The sequence below is a fragment of the Zootoca vivipara genome, chromosome 9 (assembly GCF_963506605.1).
Source record: "Zootoca vivipara chromosome 9, rZooViv1.1, whole genome shotgun sequence".
Taxonomy (NCBI): domain Eukaryota; kingdom Metazoa; phylum Chordata; class Lepidosauria; order Squamata; family Lacertidae; genus Zootoca; species Zootoca vivipara.
The window spans coordinates 31,071,211-31,083,193 of record NC_083284.1 but is presented as its reverse complement, the minus strand read 5'-3'; the positions used below and the strand labels follow the sequence as shown (position 1 = coordinate 31,083,193).

The 11,983-nt window shown below is 38.0% G+C and overlaps 1 protein-coding gene across 1 annotated transcript; it reads left to right on the top strand.

The window, feature by feature from the left end:
* Positions 1-46: 46 nt before the first annotated feature.
* On the top strand, positions 47-11,977 carry MFSD8 (major facilitator superfamily domain containing 8). The gene is made up of 12 exons (XM_035112543.2): positions 47-325; positions 954-1,045; positions 2,120-2,163; positions 3,773-4,013; positions 4,739-4,852; positions 5,525-5,669; positions 6,706-6,764; positions 7,196-7,304; positions 9,307-9,441; positions 9,572-9,675; positions 9,753-10,009; positions 11,023-11,977. Exons 1-12 carry the CDS (start codon positions 243-245, stop codon positions 11,236-11,238), a joined length of 1,599 nt encoding a protein of 532 aa, XP_034968434.1. The 5' UTR covers positions 47-242; the 3' UTR covers positions 11,239-11,977.
* The last annotated feature ends 6 nt before the right edge of the window (positions 11,978-11,983 follow it).

The following is an 11,983-nucleotide window of genomic DNA, read 5'->3' as shown; positions in this document are numbered from 1 at the left end:
ACCAATCAGCGCCTCGCCTCTCACGTGACCAACAAGTGCCTGGTGTTGTTGGGTGCTGGTGGTTGTTTTTTTTTTGTTCGCCGTCAGTCACGTGGCGTGTCACCTCACGGCTTGAACGGGAAGACGCAGAGTAAAGGAAAGGAGGGTGGCTGTGGGCGTGTGTGGAATGGCGTGATTCCCGTCCCACCCATCCCTTTCTTCCTGATAGCGCTGCTGCTGCTGATGTTCTTCGTAAGCCGACCATGGCCGACGATGCTGTTTGGGAAGCTGTGCCTGAAGGGCAGGAGGAGGAGCCTTTGCTGGACCCCCGGACCCACAGTTGGAGGTAGGCGGAGGGGGGCTGCGCTCCTTGACTGGGTCTCGCCTCGGAGTCAGGCCCCTGAAATAAGGGCTGGTGTGGGATTGTCAGTCGCTGAGGAAAGGAAGGGCCTGGTGGTCCAGGCGAGGGCGGAAGTGCTGTTTTGTTGTTGTTTGGGGGGGGGTGTTAGTGCTTATATTCCTATACTGTTTTAATTACCGCCAAAAGGTCATTAGGCTTTGAACTTTAGAATCAAATATTAAGCTTCCAGATGAAAATGCAAAGCATCACCACGAATATTGGTATTATGGCGCCTCCTTTTAAAAGGGCTCTTATTATTTATTTTATTCCGGTGGCATTTTTTTAGTTGAGCCTTCCTTTGAAAGGTTTTCATTATGCCTATTATCTGATTTTTTTAAAAAAATGTTGTATTTAAATACTGAAGCAGGGGTTGTCAACCTGGTCCCTACCGCCCACTTCCATCGGGCACTGGTGAGCGGTAAGAAAATTTTACCATCAAGAAAGATGCATTAGTGGGCAGTAGGTATTAAAAGGTTGACTACCCCTGTCATAGAGGGACTGCTTTGAGTGCTTATTATTCTTGAACAGATTGCTGTAAGTTGTTAATCTTTAGCTATGTTTTCATTTGTTACAGATCTGATGGTGTTATGGAAACCCTACAGCTTTACAATAGCCGGTGGAGATCCATTCGGATAATGTATCTCACAATGTTCTTCAGCAGTGTTGGTTTGTAAAATAACATCCTTTGCAGCACCACTTTGATGTCTGTATTGAATGTAAATTAAAATGCTTTATGGAAACTTTTTTATCGAAATGTATACAGTCATACCTTGGTTCTCAAACGCCTTGGTACTCGGACGTTTTGGCTCCTGAATGCCGCAAACTTGAAAGTGAGTGTTCCGGCTTGCAAACATTTTTCGGAAGCCGAACATCCGACGAAACTTCCACTTGAGTGCAGGAAGCTCCTTCAGCCAATCGGAAGCCGTGCCTTGGTTTTTGAACAGTTCCAGGAGTCGGAACAAATTCCCGGGACAGATTAAGTTTGACAACCAAGGTACGACTGTACATGTTTTGGCCACAGTATGGAGCAAATGCCAAAATTTAGTTGGGTGGTATGCAACTAAATTTTTTTATTGAGTAGGTCCATTAAAATTAATGAATATTTCTATGCTATGTCCCTTAATTTCAATAGGTCTACTGAGTAAAACAGCTGAATACCAACCATTGTAAAGTGTAGACTAGTTCTCAGTGCACTCCTGTCTAATTTGGAGGAAATGAACTGCTGTTTATCCTGATTTTTTAAAAAGGTTAATGTTCAAGAAAATCTGCCTGCAATATTTTGCTTGCAACTATAATTTGGTTTCCTCCCCCAAGCTGCTATAGTGGGATTCTTATGTGATAAAGCTGTAGGAAGACTCTTAATCCAAATATCAGTTTTTCCAAAGTAACTCAACTGGTTTCAGTTCAACCTGAATAACTGGCTATAAGCTCTGATACCTTGTGCCTTAATTAAAGCATGTGACTTTGTTAGGGGAAGAAAGCTCTGTTGGATCATATACTTTAAGGAGTGAGTCATAGATTTCTGATTGTTTAGTTGGACACATGCTAATAAGCCAATAGGAATAAAACAGAAAAGGCAGTATATGCCTCCATAAAAATTATAAGGGAACAGGTTGCACTTTGATTTATTTGTGGACTTTCAACATTTAGGGACACAATCCTTTTATTCAGACAAATATATGGAGCACGTTATATAATGATTTATTAATAGAAGCATAACTTAAATTCTTTACATTGCAGGTTTTTCTATTGTGATTATGTCAATATGGCCCTATCTTCAACAGGTAACCATGAGAGTTTGAATAAGTAATCTGTTTTGTACTTGACTATAAATGAGTTTCTTTGTTGTGATATTTGAAGTGGTTGTCTTAATCTGGGACGATTTATGACAATTCTGCAAATTCAGGCTGCTGAATGAAAAGAGGTTTACTTTAAAACTTTTTTCAGAATACTACTATTTAACATTCATTTGCTGTTTTATGGCTCATCTAAAGTGTGAAGAAAATGTAGTGGAATACTTCCCATTGGTTATACCTTAGCATTGTAGCAGTGCTATTGAGAAAGCAGTTCGTAATTATTTTCATAAATTGGGCATTAAGCAGGGTGGTTTTAATAAGTATCTTCCAAACATAGTCCCTTATTCTGCGGTGGGCCTGCTCACATTATTTTCTATCACCTTGCCCTCTTGTGTGTCTAATGTAGCTGTCCACTTAGAGTTCGGTCAAACCCCTGTTAGCACTTGGATACGGATCTTGAAGATCCATTTTGGTTAAAACTCATTTTTTCCCTGTCGGGTTGGCACCATTAACCCTGTTGGATTCCTGTCAATCCAAATGGAAATCTACACTGTATGAAAAGTTAAAAGGTTTGGGGTTCTCACCGCAGACACTGATAGCTCTTGGCTATGAGAAAGCCAGAGTAACAATTCGCCAATGAATCTGGGACGTAGAACTTCAGCGTCATGTGAGCAAGATGAATAAGCATCCAGCTATCAAAGATAATGGGAGAGGGTTTATCCCAGCGACATATTTGTCAAAATTACAAATACCTAAATATAGACAGTCGTTTACCCTCACTAGATTCAACGTACTGCCGTCCGCCTTGTTGCAGGGCAGATACGTGGGTAAACCATACATGGAATGAGTTTACCCTTGTGGCACAATAGAGGTGGAAACTGTATCTCATGTCCTGCTACTATGCCGTTTTTACAGGGATATACACTCAGTTTTTATCACCCATGTTATACAGAAAATTCCAATTACAGGTAGGTAGCCGTGTTGGTCTGAGTCGAAACAAAATTTAAAAATTGATTCAGATGAAGTGTGCATGCACACAAAAGCTCATACCAAAATAAAAACTTAGAAAATTCCAAGTGGGCCCGAACCTCAATGTTTAAAATCTGATAGAGGACAAGGATCCAGAGATCACGATAAAAGGTGGCCAAATTTTGTGTTGTTGCCATAGATCTTAGGGAACAAGCTGTGCTATTATAAAGACTAAGGCCTTAGAAGCAAATTATAGATAATATTGTAGAGATTAGGACTTAAACCATATTTTAACTGCTGCCATAATTGTATTGTTTATTGTTATATTGATTGTTAATTTAAACTTTATTTTATTGTGTTTCTGATTTGTTTATTTTGGTATGTGAGTCTGTTCCGGGACCATAATAAATTCAATTGAATTCTATCACCTTGCAATGCATTATACCTTTCAACTGTTTCTCCCCAAATAATTCTTCAGTTTTAGCTAATGGATGAATTCAGTAGTAGGACAATACCTCAAAGTATTTATATTACCTTGGAAAATGTTGTGATGCTGTTTGTAAAACTTGCTGAGAACTGATGAATGAAATGTGCTTATTTTTGAAGTTTTTTGTTGTTGTTTCCATAGATAGATAAAACTGCAGATCCAAGTTTCCTGGGCTGGATTATTGCTTCATATAGCATTGGTCAGATGATAGCTTCCCCCTTCTTTGGTGCATGGTCCAATTACAGGCCAAGAAGAGAGCCTCTTGTAGTTTCAACTACCATTTCAGTGGCTGCTAACTTTCTTTATGCCTATGTCCATTTACCTACATCACACAACAAATACTACATGCTGGTTGCTCGAGCTCTGGTGGGGTTTGGCGCAGGTAATTGTAGAAACATTTACATGGAAGATTGGCAGTTGCTGTGTACTATTTAAGGCAGCTATGCTATTAGGTTAATCAGAATCTCATAAGCAGCTACGGAATTTATCTTGCTTCATAGCGCAACTTGCTACATCACCAGCAAGGTGTAATTCAGAAATTGTGTAAATATATAATTTCCATTGTTGCTTAACCTCAAAATACAGACTCATGGTCTCCCAATTTTACCAGGTGAGTTGCCCATAGCTCTCTGTGGCCTTGCAGCTGAGTCAGTGGTAGCCCAAAGGTGCAATATTTTTAAGTAGCTGACTCAATAGTGACAGAGATCCACTGTGAAATTAGATGGTCCGAAAGAGCTGCTATATAAGAGATTTGGCAAGAGTAAAAGCATGGGGAAGTTAGTGCAGTTTCTTCAGGAACCTTTTACACATTAAGGTTCGAAAATGCTATGTAAGGCACATGAGCTATTAACTCCTGTCTGCTAAAGAGTTCCAAGTAACTGAAAAGTTTTTAACAGCTGAAATTAGATGGATACAGTTGTGAATAATCACTTCAGCAAAAAGGTGTCTCTAATCAGATGGCTTTCAATATCTGTGAATCTCTTTAAAATAAGACATGGCGGAAGAGGAATAAATGTAACATTTCTAGTAGTTTAGGAAAACAAAATAAATCCCTAATGTTTTATTTGTGTCAAGTAAACGCACTTCCTTCTGTTCATCTTTCTTTAGGAAATGTAGCAGTAGTTCGGTCATACATCGCTGGTGCCACCTCTCTTACTGAAAGAACAAGTGCCATGGCAAACACTAGTGCTTGTCAAGCAGTGGGTTTCATACTGGGACCAGGTACAACGTAGGTTGTATTTTCATTATTTTCAAATGAAACCTGATGTGTATGTGGAAACTTGGCATTCTGAATCAGAAATACTTCAAATGTTACTTGAATTATTTGCATATGTATGTGTAAATTAAATTTTCCTGCTGTGTTAAAGTAAACTTTAGTTAAAACAGTATTTGGAAGAAAGTTGCAAGCACAAATTCTAAGGATGATACTGAGGGGTATGAAGATGGTTTTTCATATGCTTTTAATGTACTGAAGCAGCAGGTTTGGGTAATAGTTCCTAATTTAGTGCTGGTATTTTAGTGAAGGTACATTAAGCAGGCAAGTGAATCAGACCCTATTGAGCTTAGGGCTCAATAGGACTTTCTCCCATGTAAGTGTGTAGTGTAAGTGTGTAGGATTGCAACATATGGATAATATAATAGAAAGAGCACAGAACCTTTACGTTTAATAATTATAACTTTCACAAGGATCTTTTTATATATAGACAGTATAGGCAGCATCAAAGTCGTCATTTCAATCCCTAGAATCCATATAATTTGAAGTGATTTATTTTTCTTTTGTAGAATAAATGCACTGTTCTTATGAAATACTTTGGATTCCATTTTCAGAGCAAAACATCAATATTTGAACATGCTCTTAACATTCTGTTTTAACTCTATTATGTTTTGGATTAGTTTTTCAGACCCTCTTTACGCTTATTGGAGAACAAGGAGTCACATGGAGAACCATTCATCTTCAGATAAACATGTACACTACACCAGCTCTATTTGGAGCTCTCCTAGGAATCATCAACATTGTTTTGATATTTGCAATGTTTAGGTAATTAGAAACTGAGACTGTTCTAAGATACCAAGTGTTTATCCTTAATTTCTCTTTTGTGCAGAGTAGGGGTGTCTATGCATATGTGATTTTTTAATCTTTGTTCCTCTTTGGGACTTCTAGATTTCATTTTCTTCTTGGATCTAACGAGTGTGCCATCTGGATAAATATATTTTGGCCCTATTTTAATTTTAATTTCTTGATGTACACTATACAGTAGCGCCTGACCTTAGCAATGGCAAGTTCTTCCTGGCCTTAATAGGGAAGAAATTATCTCTGTAACTTTGCGCAAATAATATGATTCATGCTGGGAAGCTTTCAAACTTTTCTCAAATTGGCATATAGAGTCCCTCAAAACTGAATGAATTAAATCATATTGTCATTTAGGGATTTATTTTCTTTCTGAAAATTAGAAAAACCATCTCCATGATACCAAGTTGAAAGTGGAGGACTTGCCACTAAGAGTTTTGAAGTCCTGGAGAATTTACTGGAGCAATCAAGTCCAAACCATATCCCAAATTCCTTGGAGTAGAAATAGAAGTTTAGTTTGGGGGTAATCTGAACTTCATTTTTTCCAGAATAAATTACTGAGGACTGTACTTGTTATCTTCTAAGAGCATGGCTTCATTTTTCTGAGAAGGTGAAATTGAAATCTTGCTGGTGGAAATGAGGGATTATTTATACTCATTTCATTATCGGGCTAACCGATGTTTGTCAGGCTTCCAGAAACTAACAGGACAGTTGCAGATGTATTTACGGTACTTTATTGAATTACTTGATTCCAATAGCTAATGCAAATTATTCAATGTTATGGCATTCAAAATTACTTCAACATGACCTAGAAAGTTACTGAACTGATGTTGACACAAAGGATTTTGAGGAATTGGGTTAGAAATGATAATAAAATGAAGTGGTCAAATATTAAAAACCACTTGGAACATAACATGATATTACAAGATTTGGTGTTGTAATGTATCGCTGTAGCTTGCAAAGCTTCGTCAGTGCATTAATTATTTTAATGAATAATTATTTTTAGAGAACATCATGTAGATGACATGGGAAGACCACAAAGCAGCATTAACTTCGAAACGGAAGGTAATATTTTTGTAGAAAACTTAAAATAAAATATTGTAGTACACTTTGGAATATTAATAGAAAGAAATGGCTACTATGAAACTTCACATACAAAGGGAAGTATCCAATGAAATAGTTCTGCTAGTACAAGGACTTGTAACTTCTATTCTTTGCTTAAACTATTATGAAAACCATAGCTTCCTGTTACATCTCAGCTCTGAAACAATAGCTCAGTCTCTGGTTTAATATTCTAGATAGTAACCCAAGAGTAAACTCTAGTTTCCCAGATGTAACAGAAAACATTTTCTATTCTAGTGCGTAAGTGAAAAGGAGGAAAGGACTGCAGGGGCTTGCCTCATTTTGACTTAATAAACAATGGTTTATTAAACCAAGGTCATTACGTCTGAACTGCGTAACACTGTCCTATTATTAAATTTTTTGTTTTGATACAGAAAATGAACAGAGGAGTCAAGATAGTCAAGCAAACATTGACCATGTGGCTGTTGTATCAACAAACCTTCTTTTCCTTGTTATCTTATTTGTTTTTGCAGTCTTTGAAACGTGAGTATACTTTATTCTCCAGTATCTGTTTTTGTAGCAGTACAGTAAGACCCAAAGTCATAGCAATAAGAAACACAGCTGTATTCCCATAAGCAGTTCATATTGGGAATCTCTCTTAATAACTCCAATATAAGAAGATCAGATTTGATAGTTGAAGATACACAACTGAAATTTTAGCTGGCACAGCATCTCTTCTCAGCCTTTTGGCTAAGGTCAAGTGTAGCACATTATACAGCACAATAAATATATGTAGCACTTACTATATAAGCAAAAATAAATCTGTCCCAGATCCAGCCTCCCATGGAGTTTACAGAAATTGGGAGGCAGAGAGAGGTACCACATACATGTTCAGGGAGAGGCATTAAAGTTCCTCAAGGAAAAATATGTTAAATTAATAAACCCATAGTCCAATTTAATATGTAGATATTGCTCTAGTTTTAAGGATGTGCTGGTATGGGATTTAAAAAACAAGATAGGTCATTATGATCATACTTCATCTAAGCCAGTATAAATTCCAGAACATTCACATCCAGTCAATAAGTCAGTGGTATATAAAATGAAATTTTAGGTCCCTAAACATTTCAGTATCCAGACAGAAGAACACACATTCTTAATATTTGTTGCTCGTCCTCTCGGAGCTTTCAAAAGGTGGTTGGTTTTCCTCAGCAGGTGTTTCTCACAGCTTTATCAATGTCTCGTAAAATGGTGGGGATGACCTACTTATTCTCCTGCTTTACCACTTTACTGTAGTCAATCTGTTCATTATCAAAGATCTACATTTAATTATTGTTTAACTCCGCGTGATCTAAAGATAATCAACTTGTAATTAATTCCTTAAAATATTCCCGAATTGTTGAATCTCTCTACATGTTGACCACATTCCTGCCAATATTTCCCAGCTTTATTGCCATGATATTTTGTCTTGTAGGGATCTATATTTCTCCTTTTTAGTCTGCTTTGACACATTCCCCATTTGCTAGAGTTATTTTTTATATGCTATTAAGATTAATGTCAGGTGGGAGCTTCCAAAGTAGTTTCATACCGTTAGCTGCTGTCGGAGAGCTGAGAGATCGTTTAAGCCAGGGATCCACCATCCTTTTTGGACCAATGGGCTCATTTTGAATTTCAAAATGGCGTTTGTTATCATTGCAGTGCAGCTCAAGACTCCCTTTTGCAAGTGAGGGAAATGGTGCATGAAACAGAGATGTACAATAACTTTTATACTTCAGTTCAGCAAAGCCTTAGCTATTCAACTTGTTACATTTCACGCAGCATAGCAACATACTTGACTAATGGCCTTCAGCTGGTAAACTTTTCATCTTTCTCACCACCAGTTCTCTTTGCTAAGCATTCACTTCTACTAACAGGCTGCTTTTCCCAGAATCCTCCTCTACATGCTTTTGGCTTTCTCCATTTTCTATAATCTTTATCATAATTACATAAGAGAGGCATCATACAGCACAAAGTCAGAGTACAGTCATGTTGAAGGTTTCGCCATAATTGTATTTCTGTACTAGAAAACACTTAACCCATTGAATTTCAGCCTACCATGCAACTGTTAAATGTAGGAGAACCCTATTTCCCCCTCAATGCCAATTCTAGTCCAAAGCCTAGGGTGCCATCCTATGCCTGCTTACTTAGGAGAAAGCCCCATTAAACACAGAGACTTATTTCTGAGTAGATAAGTGTTGCCTTGTACTGTAAGTTAACTATACAGTGAGCTATTTTGTTGTAGTATTTGCAGAAAATATCTTAGAGGGGCAACATGAACTGAGGTGAACCACCATAGGAAGATGCATTCTAGTTGCTTGGGGAAGGAAGGGCAAACTATGACAAGTCCAAGGGCTAAAAAATAAGACAGAAGTAGAAACATGTACCAAAGGAAGGGGAAAACAGCAGCTCTTTAGGACCCCAGAGATTCCTGTTGCCTGGTGTCCAAATAACTCATCAATCGCTGTAGGCACAAATCGAGAATACTAATTTGTTTTGTTTTATTCTCTAGCATAGCCACACCGTTGACAATGGATATGTATTCCTGGACCAGGAAAAAAGCAGTGTTTATCAATGGATTAATCCTCGGTGCAGTTGGCATTGAATCTGTCATTGTGTTTTTAGCAGTTAAAGTACTTTCCAAAAGGTAAGTTATTAAGTATGAGAGCAACAGATTCTGAAATTAAAAGGTTTGATGAACTCTAGGTTGTAAATGATTGTCAATAAACCTTTCTAAACTAGTTGCTTGTTATATCATAGTTTTTGTTATCTGACAGGACTGGTGAACGTGCTATACTTTATGGAGGCCTAGTGATTATCTTGGTTGGATTCTTTGTCTTACTACCTTGGGGACATCAGTTACCTAATATCCAGTGGGAAGGTACAAATATTAATATTAAACTTCTAAGCTTCCTACTGAATATCTATATATGATACCTTTTATCTTCTTTTTCACAGACATAAAGAATAATTCTATTCCAAGAATGACTTTTGGTGAAAGCCTTGCCTCTCTCCGGACACTAGAATGGATGCTTCCATCCAATAATACTACTGAAGCAACAGGATGTCCTATGTTACAGTCCTGGTGCCTCTATACTCCAGTCATCTATTTGGGCCAATATATCACTACTGTCATTCTACTAGGACTTGGTTATCCAGCCTGTAATGTCATGTCTTACACTTTATATTCAAAAATCATTGGACCAAAGCCCCAGGTAAGAAAGATTTTTGTGACGTGTAGATAAGGTCTTAATCCACAAAATTAATTTCAAATTTTGCTAGAAACCTTTGCAAGAGTGCCAGTAACCTTGCTGAACTTGGAATAATGTTTCATTCTCTTGATGAAAGAGTGTTTTTTTACTGGAGGAGTTCTGTGCCATCACACGAAGAAAATAACATAGAGCAGTGGCACTTTGTTGTAGTCTAGCCAATCGAGCAGGGGAGGTCACAAGTTATATCATACTAAACCATTGCATATGTGGGATGGAGCTCCTCATCCCACACATCGCTTGCATCAACTCCAAATCTGCTCTGGATTTAGTCCAGCATCCTGGTCTTACTGCAGCCAACCAGAGATGCCTGTGGGAAGCCCATAAGCAAGATCTGAGTGCAAGTCCTATCCTCTCCTGCATTTCTCACCAGCAGATATTCAAAGCACATCCTGCCTCTGACAGTCTTGTGTGTCTTTCTTATACAGAGAAAAACTACTCATCCTTCCCAAGTTTATTATTTCTCCCATTTCTTCTGTATCCTTCACATCTTCCTGTGGTGTCTGTGGGAAAGTGAGGCCTCAGGAGTGTCAAGACTATGCAACTCCAAGTGAGATTGGAGAAAGTACCATATGCCACTCCCTTAGCAACACATGCTGCCAAGTTGTGTGGGGCAGAGAAAGTGGCCTTGTTTACACAACACTGTATGTAGCAAGACAGGCTATGTAGAAAATGAAGTTAAATACCACATAAGTCTGTTTCCTGGCCACGTTAGAGGGGCTATGCAAGGCCATGGGTTCACTTTTGGGCCCATTCCAGCTTATCTATCTAATGTTTGTATGCAAACATCTAGTTAAATTGCCTTTTTAAAAAAAAAAAAAAAAGGTGGCCTAAAAGTCCATTTTAATCAGTTTTAGAGTTAGAAATAAGTTTCTTGATAAGACTGGCTTGATAATAGCTTGTATTTGAATGTTTCAGAAGTTTAGTATCAACACTCAAAATTTTCTGATCTGTTCTAGGGTGTCTACATGGGCTGGTTGACTGCCTCTGGAAGCGCTGCACGTATACTTGGCCCAGTCTTTGTCAGTCAACTCTACACGTACCTGGGACCCCGCTGGGCATTCAGCTTAATATGTGGAATTGTTCTTCTCTCTCTCTTACTTTTGGAAATTGTGTACAAGAGACTTGTTGCATTTTCTGTCCTATATCAGAGATTTCAAGAGCAGACCTCCTAGCTGTGGGTAACTATTGTTCAATCGTGATTATTATTATTTTTGGTAGCCAGTGTGTCCTATAGAAATGCTACGTTTTACTGCTGATAATTTATTGTCAGATATATCACTGGTACAGCACTGAACATAATGAAAGTTTTGATGCATATAGTTCCAAAAGTTCGGTTCCTAATTCTACTTACTGTGGTAGTGTACTTCTTAAAATGCCTTGATTCTGTGAATCAGGTCTTCTTGAAAGTGTTTTTCAAACACAACTTGAAAAAGCTTTGTATTTAGGCACTTTTATAATTAGCTACCTCTTCTGAATTTTAATGAGTGCTTTCTAACATGACTTAGCAGAAACTAATAAATTGTCTCACTTAAAAGTATCTTGTTGGCAGTTCTTGTTTTATAATCGTACAGAATATTTTATACAAAGGAAATTGTTTCAGAGCATTTTTTTGGGTTGGACAGAAGTACAGCCAAGGGACAACTTTCCTAGATGAGAAAGAAGAGGGTTGCACCCAAGGAGCAGGGTTTCACTGGCACAGAATCCTTCCACCTCTGTGACACAGCCCTCCCTGGTCATGATAATCCATCAGACCATCTGCTGCAGGAGGAAAGCTATACAATCTGTGTTTTTACTTGTGCAAGCATTTGGATACTCCATATGCGCAGGTGTGCAAATGATTATTGATTGCTATTGTAGAAGTGCAATTTTATTGACAAATTAGTGTATTTAGTAGAACATACCTCTGCATTTGTGTTG

Bases quoted from the DNA above. Each gene is read 5' to 3' on its own strand.
- MFSD8 (XM_035112543.2), top strand. From the start codon at position 243: ATGGCCGACGATGCTGTTTGGGAAGCTGTGCCTGAAGGGCAGGAGGAG. The intron at 4,014-4,738 runs GTAATTGTAGAA...ATCTTTCTTTAG, and splicing joins TCTGGTGGGGTTTGGCGCAG to GAAATGTAGCAGTAGTTCGG. The intron at 9,676-9,752 runs GTACAAATATTA...TCTTTTTCACAG, and splicing joins ACCTAATATCCAGTGGGAAG to ACATAAAGAATAATTCTATT.